This window comes from Bos indicus, chromosome 4 (genome assembly GCF_029378745.1).
Source record: "Bos indicus isolate NIAB-ARS_2022 breed Sahiwal x Tharparkar chromosome 4, NIAB-ARS_B.indTharparkar_mat_pri_1.0, whole genome shotgun sequence".
NCBI classification, from domain to species: Eukaryota; Metazoa; Chordata; class Mammalia; order Artiodactyla; family Bovidae; genus Bos; species Bos indicus.
In genome coordinates, this window is record NC_091763.1 from 65,798,489 (window position 1) to 65,819,917 (window position 21,429).

The 21,429-nt window shown below is 54.0% G+C and overlaps 1 protein-coding gene and 1 pseudogene across 8 annotated transcripts in view; both read right to left on the minus strand.

Moving 5' to 3' along the window:
* Positions 1-824: 824 nt before the first annotated feature.
* MINDY4 (MINDY lysine 48 deubiquitinase 4) overlaps positions 825-21,429 on the minus strand; it is a 139,655-nt gene continuing 119,050 nt past the window's right edge. For all 8 annotated transcript variants that reach the window (XM_070787882.1, XM_070787884.1, XM_070787885.1 and 5 more), the window contains 4 exons: positions 19,926-20,087; positions 13,464-13,644; positions 12,796-12,868; positions 825-1,224 (listed from right to left, as the gene is read on the minus strand). In XM_070787882.1, coding sequence (XP_070643983.1) covers positions 1,176-1,224; positions 12,796-12,868; positions 13,464-13,644; positions 19,926-20,087 — 465 coding nt within the window. In that variant the 3' untranslated portion in view covers positions 825-1,175. The remainder of the gene's footprint in view (positions 1,225-12,795; positions 12,869-13,463; positions 13,645-19,925; positions 20,088-21,429) is intronic.
* On the minus strand, positions 1,231-8,191 carry LOC139182722 (oxysterol-binding protein-related protein 9 pseudogene; annotated as a pseudogene).

Genomic DNA, 21,429 nt, shown 5'->3' on the forward strand with positions numbered 1-21,429 from the left:
GGTGACAGAGTTTCCTGGAGACCGTGCTCTACTTCTCGCTCAGTCCACCGTTGAGAGCCACTGCAGAGGGGTCCGTAGCGTCCGTTTTTGACAAAACTCTCTCTGGTCTCCTTCTTCACCAGACTCCCATTGCATTTCTATGCTTGTTTGTGCTCCTCTTTGGAATCCGTAGGATATAAATTATTGGAATGAAGGAGACTCCAAGTACAATTTTCTCTTCACGGGTGACTATGGAGTCTTCCCCGTTCCCACGTGCTCTACCCTTCCCACCTACTCTACCCTCAGTCTGGAGTGTGAGGGTCTCCATGAGCTCTGCCCACCCACATTTCAGCCGGTTTTCTCCACACATGCCCCACTGCAGTCACACAGGGGACCACACCTAGTCCCTCTTCTCATCGTCATCTTACTGTCCTTCGTCGCCAAAAGGCCCTCCCTAGAAGGTTCTCTTCCCCATACCTGTTTGCCAGGTGTAGCCTACCCTCCAGGTGCGCATGCCCGTCCTCATGGGACCTCACAGGCATCGAGGTCAGCCCTGAGATGGGATGCCAGGGGGCCTGAGTTACTCCTGGTCAGCACAGCTTATGGAGCTTGGTGCCTCAGACATGGGGCTGATCAAAAGAAGGCAGGCCAGACCATAAGCCCAGCCAGGGACACCTCTGGGCCACAGGGTATGGCTCGCATAGAGACTCTTGTTAGGTGATGACCGAGCCCACAGGTCTCCAGGGCTCTGGCCCCCTCCACCCGTCACCATCCCCCCCAGCTATGAACCTCGCAAACCTCATGCTTCCTTTGCAGCAACAGAACAAATGACACTGGCCCTCAGCACAGATCTGACTCCTGGTTTATAGAAGCCAACTCTCAGAAATAACGAGTGCCCAGGATCCCTCGGCTGCCCACATCAGAGGCTGGGAGCAAGGGCGGGATGCAGAGAAAAGGCAGCAGGGGCCCCACCAGCCTCCCCTGGCAGTCACAACTCTGCTGGGAGGGGCCGCACAGCAGCGCGCTGGGTCCGAATCACTCCCTGGCAGGCCCTTCACAGAAGAGGCAGGGAGGTTTCGGATGCTTCTGCAGCAGTGTTGGTTCAGGTGCTGGCGCAGACTTGTCCCTGAGACCTGGGAACTCCGCCATCACCCCCAGTAATGAGCACTGGAGCCATGAGGCTCATCCCCAGAGGGTCACAGGATGGGTTCCGAGCCGTTCCAGTTCACTGATGCCCCCTTCCACCTAAGAACAGAGGGACAGAGAGTTAGGGCTGCGGGGCCACAGGGGAACCATCTCTTGTCCTCACTCACCTGATCTCCCATCTCCAGGGCTTCGAGGATTTCAAGTTTCATCATGTCCACACCACCATTCCACACCCACAGACAAACCTACACACCGGGCCCCTATAAGACAAACGCACCCAAAATCCCTCGACAAGCCGAGTGATCTACACACATCTGAATCCAGCCACTCTTCAGGGGGGCTAGATGGTGGCACTTTAAAGGCACATAGGAAGACCCAGATATGGAGAAATCCTAGAGGTTTCAAGGCACAGAAGGGGGTCCAGTCGCCGGAGCCCAGAAAGGTAGGCAGGGGGCATAGGGAGCCCGCAGAGCTGGCACCACACAGGACCTAGTAGGCCTCGCACGGATTCTGGCCTTTGCTCTAAAAACCATGAGAAGTTAATGAAGCGCTGTGAGCAGTTCAGTAAAACACAGGTTTGCTTTTTCAAAAAATTACTTTAGGAAGCCTTAAGAAGCAGTGAGTATAATTATAGGAGTCCTGAGTTAGATGGGGCTTCCCTGGTGGATCAAATGTAAAGAATCTGCCCACAATGCATGAGACTTGGGTTTGATCCCTGGATTGGGAAGATCCCCTGGAGAAGGAAATGGCAACCCAGTCCAGTATTCTTGCCTGGAGAATCCCATGGACAGAGGAACCTGGCGGGCTACAGTCCATGGGATTGCGATGAGTCGGACACAACTGAGCAACTAACACTTCAGCAGAGTTAGATATAATTTAATAATAGTTCAGTCCCCAAATTAAAGTTATTATAGGAGAGACCAGCACTTAATTTTAATATTAATACATGGAATTAGTTTTCTATAAAGGACTGAGAGGAATCACATTTATAGCAGGTGGGATATTTCGGAAAAATCTGGCACTGGGTGCATTATACACAAACGTACATCCTAACATTATACAAACCAGGAAACAGATGTTGCATACCTCAATAGCAGTGCTAGAACATGGAGTCTGAGGCTGGAGTTTTGAAATGTTTCCCAGGGTGTGGGGTTTGGGGAGTAGACATTTTCAAAACCTAAAGTTTTACAAGTCAATACTGAAATTGTCACAGAGAGGGAAGAATGGGCACTTTTCTTAACTTTACTTGTACATCTGCATTGGAAAGCCCAATACAGGCAGACCTCATTTTATTGAGCTTTTCTTTATTGCACTTTGCAGATACTATGGGGGGGGGGGGTTTGTTTGTTTACAAATTGAAGGTTTATGGCAACCCTGCATCGAACAAGTTATCAGCACCATTTTTCCAACAGCATTGGCTTACTCTGCAGTTCAAGCTGTTTCATTATTACTATCTTTGTTATGGTCATCCATGATCAGTGATCTCTGACATTATTACAAAAGATTACGATTCATTGAAGATCATGATGTTTAGCATTTGTGGCAATAAAGTATTTCCTAATTAAGATATGCACATTGTTTTTTAGACATAATGCTATTGCACACGTGACAGACTACAGGATAGTGTAAACCTAACCTTCATACGCACTGGGAAACCAACAACTCATATGACTCGCTTTACTGCATGGGTCTGGAATGAACCCACAACATGTCTGAGGTCTGTCTGTATCCCTGAGATTACACCTGCAGCAAGAAGGGAGTGAACAGGTTCTCTCAAAGTAAGACTGTTGCATTTTCCAACCGAGTGCTTAGAAGTACCATGAATTTTCAGTCACGGTTCGGCATAAAGCCAGCACTTTCCATCTTCATGAATAACCTAGAACCCCACTGAATTTCTCTCCTTCCTTCCTCAGGCTTCTGCTCTTTGCCTTTCTTCATGCCTGTGCCTGCCTTTCGGGACCCCATCTACTCTGAGTTTCCAGTTGAGAGGGACAGCCTTGCAGAGGCAGGGAGATTCATACTCATTCTGTTCTTCCAACCTACTTTCCTCCTGATGACCAGAAACTTCTTGGTCTCTGTAAAGACTGTACGACCCCCAAGGAGTATTTTTCACACTTTACATCATTCCATTTCCCTTCAAGTGAGCAAAAAGACTTCTTGTCATTTGGAGAGGAAAACAAAAATCTTAGTGTAATTTTGTGCTTCTTGCTCCCATATAAAGGTGTGGTGTGGGTGGCAATATTTGCATCTAGCTCATTTTGGAACAATTAATATGGCATTCTCCTAGCTCCGCCAAGGCCTCCACCCTGTTCAGGGCTTCTGTAACTCTCCAGGGAATGTAAGAATGTAATGGCTGTCATAGTCTTAGACACCAGGCACAGCCCCGCCCTGTGTCATGCGCGTCAAGTGACAGTTCAGGAAATTTTAATCTGGTTCAAATATGAACACTGGAATGCATCTTCTTGTTAAAACACTCGGCATAAAAGGCTCAGCCACGAATGTTAAACTATTTTAAGAAACCCTCCAAAACTAGTTCTGCATTCCCTTCAATGTCATTTGGTAGCGTCCAGATATGCTGCACGATTGTACCCAAAATGGGGTTGTATGGTTTTCTGGCAAATTGGTTCTTTTCTTCCTGAATAAAAGGCTGAGAGGTACCATTTCATCACCCAAACCATTTGGTCCCTGGAATCCTTCCAGTCTCAGATACTCAGAGGCAGGTCTGGATGTGCAAAAAGTTTGCATACATTTGTAGAAGAGAGTTTCTCCCAAGGGTAATTGTTGGAAGAACTACCTTAACAAGATCCATTCCAAGCCTCACCTGTGATAAGAAATGCAGGATAACCTCTCATGCTCCTCCACGGACCCAACCTCTGCTTCATCATCAGTCATGCCTTGTGCATCAACAAGGTCAGCATCACCTGTTCCACTGGAATGTGGATTAAGTGATTCTTTGGTACCCGAGTGCTTTAGATGGTGTCCTGAGGTGCTGTGTTGTTGGCACTGAGATAGATCTAGAGGAACCTATTAGACGCTTTGGGGTTGAGCTAATTTGATGGAACCATCAGCATCAGAGCATCCATCATTGCTTAAAGGAGAGATACTGGGACGGTGTCTGGAGACAACTTAGCAGCCCCGGAAGGAGTCAGGCTGCTCCTTGGTGAAGAGTGCCCACTGCCTGAGTGCCCACTGCCTGCCCTACTGGCGCAGGACCCTGATGACATCTCAGGGTAGCTAATAGAGGTCCAGCTGGTGGGGAAGACGGATAGAGCTCTGACTTCCACAACCGAGCAGGCTCTAGAGGTAAGATGAGCTGAGAAGGGTTGTGATGACCACAGGTTCGAAGGGAGCATGTGGACCTACTGGGTTAACAGCACTTGAGCAACCTTCAGCCACACAAGGCAGAGCCTCGATGATTCCACCACTCAACTTTGATGTTTTCAATTCACTTTCTCTGTTCATCATCTTTGCAGTTTTGAAACACATCAATAAAAACCTTGTACTGTTCTGTTAAGATTTGTAGAGGAGCGTGTGTGTTTGTGTGTTAGTCACTCAGTCATGTCTGCCTCTTTGCCACCCCGATTCCACCATGCGACTTGAGGTTTTCAATTCGCTTTCTCTGTTCATCATCTTTGCAGTTTTGAAACATATCATTAAAAACCTTGTACTGTTCTGTTACAATTTGTAAAGGAGTGTGTGTGTTAGTTACTCAGTTGTGTCTGACTCTTTGCCACCCCATGGACTGTAGTCCACCAGGCTCCTCTGTCCATGGAATTTCCCAGGCAAGAATATTGGAGTGGGTTTCCATTCCCTACTCCAGGGAATCTTACTGACTCAGGGATCAAACCCAGATCTCCTGCATTGCAGGCAGGTTCATTGCCAACTGAGCCACCAGGGAAGCAGGTGGCTTCCAGGGAATGTAGAGAAGCATCAGCTTCTGTAAAGTTCCTATCAAAATCTTAGACACTAGGAGCACATCCTGAATCCAGATGCCCAGATGAAAGGCAGAGAAAAGAGCGACATTCCTGCCCACGGCCTGCCTCCAGGCACCAGGGACCCAGATTTGCAAAGGAGCAACTACTGCCAAGGCCAGTCTGGATTTTTGCCTCCAGTCATGGAGACAATGAGGGGAAGAGTCAGAAATAGAGCAGACTTCCTGTATCCCTATAAGATCCACCCTCAGCCTGGTCCCCAACGCCCTTCCCTCATCCTTCTCCATCCCTCACAGCTTCACCCTCCCCATACCAACAGGCAGACGGAAGCTTCTCCTCTGAGCTCCCAATTTGACAAAAGAGTTTGGCTTCAGTGCAGGGGTGAGTCACTCTCATCTGCTGCTAGTCGCCCATGTCACACCAACCAGGCACTGAGTCCTAAGGTCTGGCTGTGGGGTTGATGTTGGCTTTCAGGCTTTCCATAGAGGTAACCAACCTACTGCACCCTGGCCAACAGGTGCTGAGGCAGGGAGAGTAGTAGAAACACAGAAAGAAAGCAGTTTACAACTACAACAGGAAAGCAGAAATGTTTTAAAATTAAAAGAGCTGAAACGCTGGAATGCTGTGTTTATGAAGGGGATGAATGGTTCCCCAGGGGGGATGGTTCTGAAAGTCTACAGGCCAATTACAAGGATGAATAAGAACTCTAAACATGCAATCAGGGGCTGATAGAGAAAGGGAAGGGTGAAATGGAGTGGCTTCTGAATGGGCTGCTGCTGCTAAGTCGCTTCAGTCGTGTCCAACTCTGTGCGACCCCATAGACGGCAGCCCACCAGGCTCCCCTGTCCCTGGGATTCTCCAGGCAAGAACACTGGAGTGGGTTGCCATTTCCTTCTCCAGTGCATGAAAGTGAAAAGTGAAAGTGAAGTCGATCAGTCATGTCCGACTCTTCGCGACCCCATGGACTGCAGCCTACCAGGCTTCTCCGTCCATGGGATTTCCCAGGCAAGAGTACTGGAGTGGGGTGCCATTGCCTTCTCCATCTGTGTGGGCAGGCAGCATCAAAGCTCACTCAACTATGAAGGAGGAGGCTGAAGGTGTGAGTTTAGAGCAGGGCTCCTCAGCGTGGGCACAGTGGTTATTTGGGGCTGGATAGTTCTGTTGTGATGGCTGTCTTGTGTACTATAGGACATCTGACACCCTCCCCCCAACCAAGGACAACCCAAAATGTCCCCAGATGTTGCCAAATATCTCCTGCAGAACAAAATTGCCCCCAGTCAAGGACCATTGGCTCAGGGGTTGAGCTCAGTGAAGATGCGGTGGTCCCAAGCTCAGGTCCACTCAGCGTCATGGGCAGGCCCATCTCATGATCACGACTGAATCCCCTTCCTCTCCAGCAGCCATCACTGAGTAGTAACCTGCCTCCACAGATTCTGAACACTGACAGAACTAGTGTATTTCAGAGGAAAAAAAGGTGACTTGCTGTACCAGCGAGAAGAGAGCAGGCCTGCTTTTAAAGCCACCAGAACTGACCTGTAGAGATATACCCCAGAATTCCTCTCACTCACTTTGGATTTCCAGACAAGTATCCAGTGTGCCAGCATGCCATCCTAGGTGCCAGCCGCTGGCAGCCAGAGCAGCTACCCAATGAGCTCCACGGGCTGCCTCTCACCTGAGAGCCTGGCCAGAGCTGTGCCCTCTGTTAGGGGAATCACACAGACTGAAACCACCCATCCTGGCCAGGAACCATAGGAACCAATCGCGTGAGTTACTTTACGACAGGAGGTCCTGGTAAGGAACACGGAACAAGCCACCATTAAACTGAAGAGTTTGGGAAAAGGTCAAAAGGAGACGCCACATGTCCGACTGCCTCCCAGAATCCTTTTCGCTGGCATCCATCTTGGCTGAGCAATGTTTGCTTCAGCAGCAAGAACCCTGGGTCAGAATGACTGGCCAGAGACAGCCCAGAAACCAATCCCACCCCCACAAGACCCGAGACTGAGAGTCTCGTGGCAGAGCAGTTCTCCTGGGTTCCCTCACCCTGCTAGAGACAGCCCAGAAACTAATCCCACCCCATAAGACCCGAGACTGTGAGCCTCGTGGCGGAGCAGTTCTCCTGGGTTCCCTTACCCTACCAGAGACAACCCAGAAACTAATCCCACCCCATAAGACCCGAGACTGTGAGCCTCGTGGCGGAGCAGTTCTCCTGGGTTCCCTTACCCTACCAGAGACAACCCAGAAACTAATCCCACCCCCATAAGACCCGAGACTGCGAGCCTCGTGGCAGAGCAGTTCTCCTGGGTTCCCTCGCCCTACCAGAGACAGCCCAGAAACTAATCCCACCCCATAAGACCCGAGACTGCAAGCCTCGTGGCAGAGAAGTTCCCCTGGGTTCCCTCACCCTACCAGAGACAGCCCAGAAACTAATCCCACCCCCATAAGACCCAAGACTGCAAGCCTCGTGGCAGAGAAGTTCCCCTGGGTTCCCTCACCCTACCAGAGACAGCCCAGAAACTAATCCCACCCCCATAAGACCCGAGACTGCGAGCCTCATGGCAGAGCAGTCCTCCTGGGTTCCCTTACCCTACCAGAGACAACCCAGAAACTAATCCCACCCCCATAAGACCCGAGACTGTGAGCCTCGTGGCAGAGAAGTTCTCCTGGGTTCCCTTACCCTACTGCTCTCCGCCCGGGCGCCCCTTCCCAATAAAGTCTCTTGTGCTGTCAGCACGTGTGTCTCCTCGGACAATTCATTTCCAAGTGTTAGACAAGAGCCCACTGTCAGGCCCCAGATGGGGTCCCTGTTCACGCAACACCTCCACCTGCAATGACCATCTTCCCTGTACACTCCGCATCCTTCGGGGCCAGGTCTAGGACCCCTTCTTCCAGAAGTATCCTTCCTCAGAACTGCTGTCAGGCTCCCCCCACCATACTGTCGTGGCATCTCCCTCTCCTACTAGACTGTGAGCCCCTAACGCGCAGCTCTGGTCTCACTTGCCTCCATCCCCTCCATGACCGCTGGCTCAGGGCTGGCTCCCAGGGGTGCTGCTGAGTGACCACGCCCCCTGCATACCAACTACCCCTGCTACCCCTGCTGAGGCCCGGGCACCAGCAGGAAAACCTGAGTCTTCACACTGCACTCCCCCTCCCCTTTGACCCCAGTGGGCACTGAGACCTGCCCAAGGCCCACCTCCCCCCTCCCTTCCCTTCTGCCTCCTCCCACCCATCCTCGGCCAACCTCACATGTGAGTCCCCCAAGGTCTCCAAAGGAAAGGGAATGCTTTCTCTCAACCTCACAACAGCTCAGGGAAGGCACCATTATACCCAATCGATGGATGGGAAATGGAGGTCTAGACGGAGCCAGACCTGGAAGTCATGCCACGTGGCAGTGGCAGAGCCAGGACTCAGTTGGGGCCTCCAGACTCCCGTTCAGTGCTGTGCATCATGGTGTCACATATCCCATGAACAAGGAACACCATGGGCACTTGTGCCTGTGGGCTGCAGAGAGGGGACTCAGAAGAGCGGGGCTGGGTGGCAGGAGCACCCAGGGAACCCTCCCTCAGCAGGTGAGAGGCACTGTGAAGACGGCACCGAGGCAAGAAGGGTGTTTGCAGAGATTCCTCAGGCCGTAGCGGGGAGCAGCAGAGGGAGGTGAGTGCTCAGCTACAGCCCCTCAAAGGCACCGTCCCAGCTGAAATTACATTTTCCATTTTTCGTCTGATCCTCCAAACAGAAACATCTGTGACCCAGCCCCAGGCCCCAGTTATGAGTTCTTTCCTCTTTTCTCTGGCCTGTTGACAACCGTTTCATTTTCTCTTCCCCATTCTACTGAGGCTGGAAGCTTGAGAGAAGTTACTGTGTGCGCCTTGTTTGGAAATGACCATAAATCAGGCTTTTTTTTTTTTTTTTGGCTGAGATGGTTAGAGAACAGAGGAGGGAGAAGGGTAGGGGACAGACACAAGCAAAGGTAACAGGAGATTCTCTGAGGCCGAGGCATGCGTACACCAGAGAGTGGAGATGGTCCGGGACCTGGGGTGGATTCCAATTAGGATGCTCTTCTCCAAAGTCTGGCAGTCTAGTCTTGTGCAATGTCACCATGGCAACAAAGCCAGGTGGCGGGAAGTCACCCTGCCCGTTCAGTGACCTTCCACTGGGCTGGGACAGCATGGGCCTAAGATCCAGGCCCTGCACCACTCTTGACTCGGGGTGTGGCCTGGGGCCAGACCCCAACCCTAGAGAACCCTGTCCGTAGAAGGAAGGGCCATGTCAGATGTTGTCCAAGGGCCTTTCTGTGGATCCAAGCAAGCTGCCAGATGGCTAGGCATGTGGCGTGCCTCGTGCGGGTTAGTGTGAGTGTCAGAGGCTCTTACGGGGCAACAAGACCTGAGTCTGAGGGTAGGCAGTGCGTCTCTTCCTGGATTACAACAGAGTTGATTCTGAACTTGACTTCTGTCCATTTGTGAACTCTGAGAGCAAGACACAAGTCTCATCCAGCTGTTTCTTGCTTAGAGTCAACTCCAGAAGTTTCATGAGGTTGGAGTGATGATGGAGAAATCCCACCTGCCCTCAAGTTGGTCTATGCTGCCGTGAGAGCTCACTGCTTTCAGCAGGTGCTTGGACTCTAACTGGCCTTGGAAAGGACCTGAGCTCGGGCCATACCTGCTTTCTATCAAGGCAGCAGGATCTATCCCCCAAGAGGCCGGGCCCCAGCTCTAGTGGGTCTCGCTGACCTTGAAGGCCACTTTCCCAAGTTTCTCCCTTTGAGCTGTTTGAGAATCTGGGATGAAAACAAGATGCAAAGCCTTTGTAATCCAACCCCTTGGAACAGGATTCCAGGAGGCTGGGCCTGCTGTTTCCCATTACAGTGGTATGTTATCTGATGGGTACACAGGGGGAAAAATCCCACATTCCCTCTACTCACTCACCCACTCAGCTTTCCGGGAATGATGCTGGGAAAAGTCGTGCCATGTTAACTACCCAGAAGGACCCATTAGGGTAGAGCAAGTGATGGGAGATGTTGAACTGGTCTCAGCAAAGTCCATACAGGGGTGCAGCACTCAGACCTGGGGGGGGCGGGGGGCAGCCAGTGGAGCCAGGAAGGAAGTACCTCAGGGCCAGTGTGTCATAGCAGGCTAGACGCTGGAGGCTCAGCATCTCCCTTGACGTCTGACCCTCACCAGGCAGCCAGGGAGGGTGAGGGGGAGGTGGACACCACTCCCACCAGCCACCAGAGCATCAGTTCTCAAAGGGCTGCCCTAGAACAGCGGCACCTACAGCCTCTGGGAACTCGAGAAATGCAGATTCTCAGACCACATCCCAGGCAGACTGAATCAGAAACTCGGGGGTAGGGGTGGGGGGGTGCGGGATTTGTGTTTAACCACACCCCTCCAGGGGAGGCCCATTGAAGCCTGGGGACCACGCTCTAGAGCAAACCTTCTCTGTGAGGGAACAAACACAGACATGCTGGACCACTGATGCCCTCAGCCATCAGGGAGCTGTGTGGAGTCTGGGCCAACCAGGAGCCCCAGGCCAGCTGTCCCAAACCCTGTGTGGTGCCCACATATGATGATTTTCTATCTGTGACAAGCACTAAGGAGCTCTGCTGGAGGAGATGCCAGGACTCAGTCTGGCCCAGGCTGCTCCCGTGAGAGTGAGCAGGGACGGACGAGGGCGGGGCAGGGACTCAGCCTGGACCGCCTGCCCCAGGCCAAGGGCTCAGGGCAGCCTCTCCAGATCATTTCACATGCCGTCATTTCACTGGTTCATTCCAGGGCTCGTGGCCCCACCCCAGAGCAGGGGTAGGTCCTGGGAGGAGACAGCTAACAGAAGAGGGAGAGGAGACTCAGGCCCACGTTCACACTTGGATATCTCTGGACTGACCAGAGCCCCAAGTCATTCTCAAGCACTTGTCAATCAGGGCTGAGCCTACAAAGCCCAATCCCTGGACCCCTGGGAGGCACCTGGTAAGCCGAGTTCTACAGCAGAAGCATTCTCAGGAAAGGAAGAGTTACTCCAGAGAGGGTCAGCGGAGAGGCTCGGGAAGTGGGCCACCAGGGGGGCTGCAGAGACAGACTCTCCTGAAGAGGCCTTCAGAGAAAGGGCCCAGGGGTTTGGAGGTGGGCAGAGCCTGTGTCCAGGGCGCAGTCCGGAGCCCCGCTGGGCAGACTCTCCTGCAGGAAGGATAACCGGTGGCCCCCCACCCAGTCCTGCAGGAGGCGCCAAGGTCTGTGTCACCTCCTTCCCCCGCTGCTGCCCATCTCTCATCACTCCGAATGAGCGGCCCTTTGTACATGAAAGGAAAGCGGGCTGCGTGTGCCTTTAATCCTCCCGACGAAAGAAATGCCGGCGCATGACCCCACAGGAATGCTCCACCCCAGCCCGGCGGGCAGGCAGGTGGACAGATGAGCAGATGGACGCATGAGTGGGGGACAAGGCAGATGTCCCCACACCTCCTCTATGTCCCTTCCTGTGTCTGTGGAGCCTACTTTCTCTCCTCAGCTCCATTAAGGGCTCACTGGCTTTTGGGTGGCTGAGCAGCAGCCCTAGGTGAGCCCCCTGGATCTCAGGCGGTCAGAGACATGGGACCCCAGACATGGCCCACGTCCTCCACCCCAACCGCCACCACTTCACAAACAGGAAAACAGAGGTTCCGCCCAAGGTCACTGGGAGTCGTGAGCGGCTGAGACAATAATAACCAGGGCTGTGCAAGGCGCTTGGTGATGTCCTGGGTACTCTTCATGACAGCCGTGTGAGCCAGGCCTGGCCAGCAACCCCACTTTACAGACGACAAAGTGAGACACAGACAGAAGTCCAATGGCTCACTGACAGAAAGCGGCAAGGTCGGGATCCAAACTCTGGGACCCACGCTGGCAAGTTCTCCAGCTCCCCTGCTGGGATCCGGGTCTCCTCCCTCCCGGCCTGCCCCTCCCATGGCACCCTGAGGCCTCTGAGTCACCGCCCAGAGGCTCTGCAAAGGGTCAGCCTGAGCGCTGGCAATTCCCCCTGCCTCCCTGCCGCAGAGCCACCCCAGCTCTGGGCCTGGCCAGAGAACTCCTGAGCCAAGGGAGCCCCCTGGCCTGATCCCCAGGCTCCCTAAGACCGAGGGTGGGGTGAGAGGACTGGAGGACACCCACTGCCTTGGCGGCTCCAGGGTGCCTCCACTGGGTGTTCAGAGGGCCCCACCTGCACCAGCAGAAGGCCCAGGGCCGCCCCGCGCCAGCGCAAAGGCGTTGCTGCTCCAGGAGGCCGTGTCTGAGCACGCCCTGGCCAGGCCAGGTCTTCCTCGCTTCCGATCCTAGTCAAGCGCCCCGCCACCCCACCCCCGACACCACCAGGTAACCCCACCTGTTCCTCTTCCTTGGGGCCTAACAGTACTCACCAAATTTGGCAGCTGCTGCCTTGAATGAGGAGGGGTCTCAAGAGGCACCAACTCACCACCCCCACCACCTGACGCAGGGCATTTAACAAGCTGTCTGAAGACATGTCATCTCACAAATCACACGCTTCTCCCTGGGCTCCAGTGACCACAAAATGTCACATATGAACCAGCGCCAAGCATTGAGTCTTTCCAGTCTGTAGGGGTCCTCCATTCCCCAGCACACACACCCCTCCTAGGGGGGGACAACCCAGAACCCATTCTCCTTCCTATAGGCCACCCCCCACCACTGCTGCCCCCCACCCCCCACCCCTCCACCACCACTCAGGCAAGGCTCCGAAGTCAGAGATGCGCCTGACTCACTTGGTTCTGATGCAGAGCTCAAGGGGAGGGACGAGGCCGTTGTCTCTGTCCTCAGGGACGGTCTGGGTGGTGTCTGGGGAGGGAGGGAGAGAGAGAGGCACACGGTCATCAGCCAGGCCCGGGCTCACCTGAGGTCAGCATCAACAACCCTACTCCTCGGACCTGACTCCTCGGACCTGAGTCCTCGGGCAGCTACCGCTCTTCTCTCATTTGGACCCTCCCTGGTTCCTGCCCGTCAGCTCTGACCCAGATACCACAGAACCTACTCACTGGCTTCCCATCTCCAGTCTCTACCCCACCCTCCTGCTCCACTTCAGCTACCAGAATAGTTTTTTCCAAAAACATATCTCATCCTATCACTCCCCTTGCTCCAAAACCTTCCATAGCTCCCCTTTGCCTGGAGAATAAAAACCCAAACTTGCTGGCATGATGCTCTTTCCTATGTAGTCTCCCCCTCACCTCCCACCCTTTAAGCCCACCATTTCTCAAGGCCCAGTGCTGGCCCCCTCCTGCAGGAGGCACTGCTCTTACTTGCCCTCTGACCCCCCAGTCCCAGCAGTTGAGTCTGCATTGTTCTCTGCCTGCCCTGAGTGGGCGTGCTAAGGCCGGCGTCCCCGACCAGTCTGGAGGTTCCCCGGTCGCACAGGATGGGTGGGGAGGTGGCGCACCGACGGTCAGCCGGATCTGCTCCTGCTGGTTGGCCAGGCCATCATAGTAGTATAGGTCGAAGAGCCGCTCAGCCCTCCAATCTCGCAGCAGCTCAAGCTGCTGGCTGAAGAGGACGCTGAAGTGGCTCTCGCTGCACACCACCCAGATGGGGAACCTCGGGGTCTTCAGGAAGCAGCCCACCTGGACAAGGGAGAGGGAGCAGATGGGGATACCCGATGCAATGTGCTACCCAGGGAAGCAGGTTGGCGCATCTTCTGTCCAAGCCCAGGCCTGGGCTGACCTCAGCGAGGCCCTGTGGGGGATCCCGGCCTGTGTATGCTGCTCACTGACACAGGGCTGTCCCTGCCCACTGAGCCCATCCCTCCCAGGGCCTTTGCCCCACAGACAGTCATAAGGAGATACCCCAGCCTGAAAGGCAGGTGTCACCCTCACCTCATCTCTGGTAGCAAGCTGGCATGTGGTGCTGCCCATCCTGCCACCGAAGGCCCCCACATGTCCAGCCCCTCTGCCCCCATCAATGACCTCCTAACCGGTTCTTCCTATACCCTCCCCTGCCCAGCCGCAGCCACACAGGGCCTCTCACCAGTCCTCAAACTAATCCAGCAGGGCAAGCCTCAGGCCTGCATCCTGTCCACGAGTACACCTCCCTTCTCCTTCAGGTCCTGCATCATCCGGACAACCCAGTCAGAGAGCACGCATCACGTCCCGCTTCTGGCTCCCAGGGTGAGGGTGGGAACTAGGTACCAAGTACCCACCCTCCTCTGCCACAGCGCATCCCTCTGCCCTACAACAGCGTGTCTGCCTGCCTCTTGCACGGACTATACACCCTTAGCAGCAGTGCGGGGAGTATCAGTTGACACAAGCAAACGTTTGATGACCGAAGGTCCTGGTGATTGAAACGGAACGTGAGCTAAGAATTCAGCTTGAAGAGAGGTGGGGCTGGAGCCAGGGGGAGAAGGGAAGGAGGGCCTCTGGGTGAGCATCAGTGGGTGATGCCAGGACAAATGTCCAGAGACCTTGAGGGAATGGCAGGCATCAGGGAAAAGCAGGGAAGGGGAGAATGATGGTGGAAGTTCCCAAGGAGGAAGTCCTTTGGAAAGTCCCCAGCAGAGGACCTTCATGGTAGAGGAGGGCTGCGGGCAAGGCAGATGCCCGGGACCAACGTCAGGGCCCTCCTGTTGTTGGATCTGCAAAGGGGAGAGGCGGGGCCCGGCCCCCACCCCACTCAGATGCGTGGCTGGCCCGCCCCTTGGTGGCCAGACTTGGACATGCTCTCTCCCTGTCACCTGTGATTCCCAACCCTGGGCCCTGGCTGCTTCAGTTCTGTACGTGCAATGGGCCAGGCTTGATTCGGCCTAATCCCCACCAGCCCCGGGGAGATGTTTGCACGCTCAGGTATTTACAGCCGCAGCCTGTGGATTAAGGAAAGAATGGGAATTATTTTTCCAGTGGGGAGATAGGCATACTTTCTCCGGGGCCCGTCCCAGAAGACTGGGCCTCCCAAAGCCCACCTGGAGCTGGCATGTCTCGGCCAGAGAGGCTGTGCTCTGGGGAAATGCCTGCTTGTGAACCTTCGACAGAGGGTAGCAGGGTGAACTGCACGAAGTCTTCACTTTCTCATTATCCAAGCACCCTGCCCACTCCCTATTTGGCCCTCACCCCAGCCCCCTGGGAACAGTAAAGTGTGACTACAGAGCTCCCTCCTTGGTGAGGGGGGTGGGGAATTCGTTGTCTTAAGGGACGTGGCTGGACGTGCCTAAAGTCCACTGCAAACCTGGCTTCCGTTCCAGTTAAAAGAGGCTTTTCTGGTGAGGGCATCACCTCGAACAGGGAGCCCTGCAGACTGGGAAGCCAGTGCTCGCTCACTGCAGGAAAAAGTGCCGTGCAGCCTGCCAGGAACCGGCGTCTGCAGAATCAGCCACCTTGAATTTTCCAGCAGAGGGACAAAAGGGCAGCTTGCCATCTAAGCAATGGTCAAAAGATTAAGGGCAAAAAAAGCTGCCCGGGGAATTTATAAATGAGTTTTCTCATTCAGGAGCCCCTTCCAATTGGGTGACTTTTTTCCAAAGATGAAATTTGCTTCCTGTGGATTCTAGGGTAGCTGACCAAAGGCCTGGGGCAAGGAAGGAGGGTGGGGGCACATTTCCCGTCCCCCGGCACGGCCCCAGTGGGTGAACGTGCAGCACAATCTTCAGGGATTACAGTTGACCCTTGAACAACGTGGGCTTGAACCGTGTGGGTCCACTCATACATGGGTATTTTTCAATAGTAACTACTACAGTGTTACATGGCCGGTTGACTCTGGATGCAGAAGAATGGCGGATATGGAGGCCCTATGACGAATTATATGCAGATTAACCCCTGAGTGGCTCAAGGGTCAACTTGTAGTTTTAAATGGATTCTTGCATCTTTTGCAGGACAGAGGTATGTGAATGCCTCCAACCCATTCACGGACTGCCAGCTTTAAAGCCCTAATTCAAAAGGACCAACGTTTGACTTCAGGCAAAGTGACAGTCCGCCATCTCCAAGGATCGCATTCTTTCAACGGGACTTATACTTCAGTCCCAGGCATCAGTGGTGAAGGATCTCAGAACAGCCTTCCCTTGTGGGGCTACCCATGAATGAGGTGGAGACAGTAAACAAATAACCACACAGACACATTCGCACCACGTGTCACTGAATCTAAGACGCCGTGGGAGTCACCGTTAGTTGTGTGTCACTAAGAAAGAATACAGGCTGGCGGTTAAAGCCGGACGCATCATCAACCGCCACTATACATCAAAATCTCAGAAGTGTTCATGCGTGGGGCAAGTCTGCATCTCAAAAGCAATGAAATGGGATATGTAAAAGCAAGAGGAGGCCTGTGAAGCAAAGAATTAAGATTCTTGTGATGGAGAATGACAAGGTGGGCAGGGGACCACAAGAGGAGACCTCTACTGAGATAAGAGTGATGAGGTTAGGAAAGGCTTCCTCTTAGAAGTGACAGTGACGTCAAAACAGAAGGGTGGGAAAAGCAGGGACAGGATGTAGGGCCTTATCGATCAAGGTCTGGACTACATAGTCTCTGTATTAGTTTGCTAGAGTTGCGTAACAAAGTTCCACAGACTGAGCAGCTCAAACAACAGAAATTAATTTTCTCACAATTCTGAAGGCTGGCGGTCCCAGGTCAAGATGTCAAAGGGGTGGTCTCTTCTGAGGCCCCTCTCCTTGGCATGAAGATGGACAGCTTCTTCCCGTGTCTTCAAGTGGTCTGCCCTCAGCGTGTACCTGTGTCCCAACCTCTTCTTATAAGGACACTGGTCAGCTGGATTTGGGCCCAACCATCGGACTTCTTTCCCCTTTGCTACCTCTTTGATGGCCCTATCTCCAAGCATAGTCACATTCCAAGGTACTGCCAGCCAGGACTTCAACAAATCAATGCTGTGTTGAGGATCAGGGAGAAGACACGATTCAGCCCATAACAGTTTCAGAGGACTGGGAATCCATGGAAGGTTGTTAAGCAATGGAATAATGTGATCAATCAATCTACTCTTCTAAAGATCACACTGGCTTCAGAGAAGGAGCCCGATTGGAAGGAGATGGGGACAGGAGCCAGAGCCCAGCTGGGCTGACACAGGTATTCAGACCAGCGAGGCTGGTGGCTCAGACAGGGGTGAAAGAGGACTTGAGAAACAACTTAGGGTGGGAGCCCCGTGACTTCTTGATGGACTGAATGCACTCTTGGCTCAAGTAACTGGACAGATGGTGCTGTTTGTGGAGCTGGACAAAGGGGAGGAGGGTGGCAGATCTCTCCCTGCCAAGCTCAGTCTTTGCCCGGGTCCCTCCATGAAGGCAAGCAATGAACGTGACTTACAGATCGTGGGGAAGCCCTTAAGTGAAATTCCCTGTGCCGTGCTTTCCTCCCTGGCCTGTCAGTCCCCCATCGCCATGGCCACTGGGAGCCAGGAGGAGCTGGTCTTCCCAGTGCAGCCTAGCCTTCACATTGAGCCTGAGGATGGAGGGAGTAAGGGGAAGTCAGATGGGCCAGGCCAGTCCAGTTGTCATGGAGAACAAATTAGGTTCCCCAGGACACAGCCAGACTGGAGTGGGAAGGGTAGGGGCTCGTTACTTATGACAGGGGCGCATTTTTTGGCCCAGAGTTGCCTCTGCTTCTCCCAGGGCACGGGAGGAGTGTGGGTCACCTGACAGGACCTATCACCCCCCACAGACCCTCAAAGGGCCCAGAACTCGGGCTCCCAGCCAGAGGCTGCACCGAGAAGCCTGGGGATGGGCTGTGAGTGAAGGCAGGCCTGGCTTTGCCAGCTACATGAAAGAAAGGCTTCAGCCTTATCGGAACAGCTCTGCTGTGGACATCATTTCTAGGTTGCTCCAAATACCAGATCTTCCCCATAACAACATCTGGGCTGCCTGTTGGAAAAGACCAGGCCAGGCTGAGTGGGGGCCCTGGCTCTGGTTCCAGGTCTGGGCCTGCATGCTAAACCTCCTTGGATTCCTTCTGTTTGATGTGGCTAATCATGAGTTCTCTGGGGAACTCAGAACCAAAAGATGGAGGGTGGAGTTACAGGAGATGAAAGCACTCTGGTCAACTGCCAGGCCTCCACCTTCTCCTTCAGACGCCTGGTCCTCACAGAGCTCTGGGGAGAAGGAGAGAGGCCCAGGGTTCCTTCTTTAGCAAGGCCGCTGTCCCGAGGCAGAGGAGCAAACCACCCCTTGTTTCAGAGAGAGAGAGCACCCATCTCCAATCAAACAAACAGTGGGGGCTGGGGTGGGGGTGCCATGTAGATTTGAGGATTCGGATCATTGTAGGATCTGACTTTCTGCAATCAGCATTTTACTCCAAGGAAAGGATGACGCCCAACTGCTGTCCCTGTCAATTACCCCCAACAGACCAAAGGAAAATAGTTTACATTTTGACCAACACCCTCCACACAAAAGTGAGATCAGGGCTCCTAGTAAGCCTTGGGATTCTGTGAGCCTGGTCAAGATTACCTCTCAGCCCGTGGAATTTCGGCTGAATGCCTGCAGAGCCCACACAGGGTCCAAGGCTCAGGGTACCTGGTGCGTCTCATGGACCACATGGCTGCACTCCTGGGTGCTTTCCTGACATCAGCACATCTGAGAGTGAGTCACTCATTCTTTACTCCCCAAGTCTTTGGAACCCACGGGGTTGCTTCCTGTCTGTGCGGGTGAGGGGTCACCCTGAGAGGGGATCTGGGGATGGGACCACCCAAACAGTGGTGTTCAATGGAGACAGCACACTTGAACATGTGGTCACGCAGGAAGGCCATGATGAAATTGAGCTACCCCACATATCCATCCACCTGGCATGCTCTGAGCATCCCTTTGGCTCAGTCTCTGCATCCCTGGTTCTGGGGATATAAGATCTATGAGGCCTCATCCTGACCCTCCAAGAACCTCTGCGGGTCTGGTCATTGAAGAAAGACCTCCTGCTATTCCCTCAGGGCAACTCTTTCACGAAATCGACCACAGAACAATTCTTCCCTGAAAACAGGAAGACCGAGACTCAGAGAAGGCTTGGCAGCAGGCAGGGACAAGAACACAGGGCCCAGCGGTCCTCTGCCCATGCTGCCAGAGATAACTGTCACCCTACCCTCTGCCCAGCTTCACCTGGGGGTCACATCCTTTCCAGCTATAGTGAGAGGGGAGGTAGAGGGACCAAAACGCTTGCAAACAGACTGAGACCTGTTGCGATTGAACTGTGTCCCGTCAAAAAAAGATCTGCTGAAGTTCTAGCCCCCTGTACCTCAGCATGTGGCTTTATTGGGAAACAGGACTGCTATGGGTTACTTAGCTAGGATGAGGTTAGTGGAGTACAGTGGGCCCGCAATCCACATGACTGTCTGCTTAGAAGGAGAAGCTGAGGGAGGAGATGGCCGTGTGACACTGGAGGCAGAGACTGTAGTGACACCTCTACAAGCCAAGGATCACCAGGGATCGCTGGAAAACATCAAACACTATAAGGGACGAGGAAGGATTCTCCTTGTGGATTTCAGGAGGAGCATGGCCCTGTCAACACCTTGATTCTGGACTTGGATTAGGAGAACTTGTCCTCCAGAGCCATGAAACACCACATTCTGAGGTTTTAAGCCACCCGGCTTGTGACGCTTTGTTGAGACAGCTCTAGGAATCTAACATGGGGCCCAAGACCTCAGGTCCTGATCACTGGAGAAGACCCCCTGGCCCACACAGACACACATGACAACTGCGGCCGTTCTGACGCACAGTCACGCTACAAATCCCCTGAAGTCCCTTTCCGGGTGTCTGCTGGCTGTGGGTGTGAACCTTGGATGGCAGGGAAACCGCACTTTTCCTGGAGCCTCTGTGATTGAGACTGGACCCCGGTCCCAGGACCTGGAGTTGAGCTCTCCTTCTCCCTCCTTCCTGAGGGTCCCCAGGAGCTGGGCTCCTGGGTCTCCGGGCCCCGAGCTCTCTGAGGGTACCTGGCACACATTGTAGTGCTCAAAGAGGGACAGGAAGCCTATGTCACTGCGTGTGGAGATGCCTTTGAGGAGCGTGACGTCCCCGTTCCCAGAATCCAGCTCCACCACGTCGTTGAAAACATTGGACACAGCCTTCCCGGTCAGGAGCAGATTGACAAGTTCCTGTTGGTGAGAGAAAGGGGAAAGGCTTGTCAAGGTGAAGCGGGGAACAAGAGAAAAAGGGAAGAGAAGGAAGGAAGAAAGCAAGGAGAGCGAGAGCCTGACATCAGAGGGGCCGCACCCAGCACTCCCCCGAGCCCTCCGGGAAGTTGCCAGCTCTGCTCATCAAAGCGACTCTGGGAACTCATCCGTCCGTACTCCACAGTCACTGAGCATCAGCTGCACCCAGGACCCCGTTGAGGGGCAGGGGGCGGTGTCCCTGATGGAGGGAAAGAGTGGCTCCTGACCTCCAGCGTCCGGGTCTAGAGTAGGGAGGATCAGGTATGGGCCTGCATGCCTGAAGAACAATGTAGGAAGTGACCAGAGCTGTAAAAAATGTGTGCACAGAGCACTCATGGCCACACGGACGCAGGACCACATGACTGAGTCAGAGACGCTTTGTGGAGAAGCGACATTTGGGTGGGTCCTAAAGTGTTGGACTTTCTTTTCTTAATAAGCTTTTTAATTTTGAAATAATTTTACAGAGTCAAAAGAAGTTGTAAAAATAGCACAGAGGGTTCCTGTGTACCCTTCGCCCAGCTTCCCCCACAGATAACATCTTACATAACCAGAGCATGTTCTCAACGTCAGGAAGCTGACAATGGGGAGACACCAGAAACTCAGATTCAGGCTGTACTAGGATTTCATCAGCGAGGGCAGGGTCTTCCAGGGAGGAGGGCGAGGAGAGGCCAGTAGAGGCGGGGAGGTGGGGGCAGGCGGGCCCCGGCCTGGGCTCCTGCTCTGTCTCTGGCCCTGTCAGCAGCATGGCCTTGGGACTCAGCTCCTGCACACCTGACAACCCAGCGCACCTGCCAACCCCAGAACCACCAGAGTCGTGGAGCAGTGACTCCCTGACCATCTCCCTCAGCCAGCGCCTCCTGTGCCAGGGTGGCTGCAAGGGCCTTCCCTGAGCAGAGCATCCAGGGCTCCAGCCTCCTGTTAGGAATGGGGAATCAGGCTCAGCGCTGGGAGAGGATTTGCCCAGGCCACACAGCCGCTTAGCGACAGAGCCAGACTCCCGCCCTCACTTTCCGGCTCCCTTTCTGGCGTCCCTTCCCTCTCCCCTCACTCGTTACCCTCAGGGGACCATCTGGCCATCCAGAGACACAAGATGAAGGGAACATTTAAGTATCTGCTGCACCACTAAGGAAGGTTGCACGAGCCCAGCCTCAGTGCTGGGGCAGGACCTTCTGTCTGACCTACCTCCTGCCAGGGCTGCTGCATGTCTGAGGCCAGCCCGCAGGAATCTCCCCAGTGGTGCGTGGGAACAGCTGTTAAGAGCCCTTGCCCATCATCAACTCTGGAG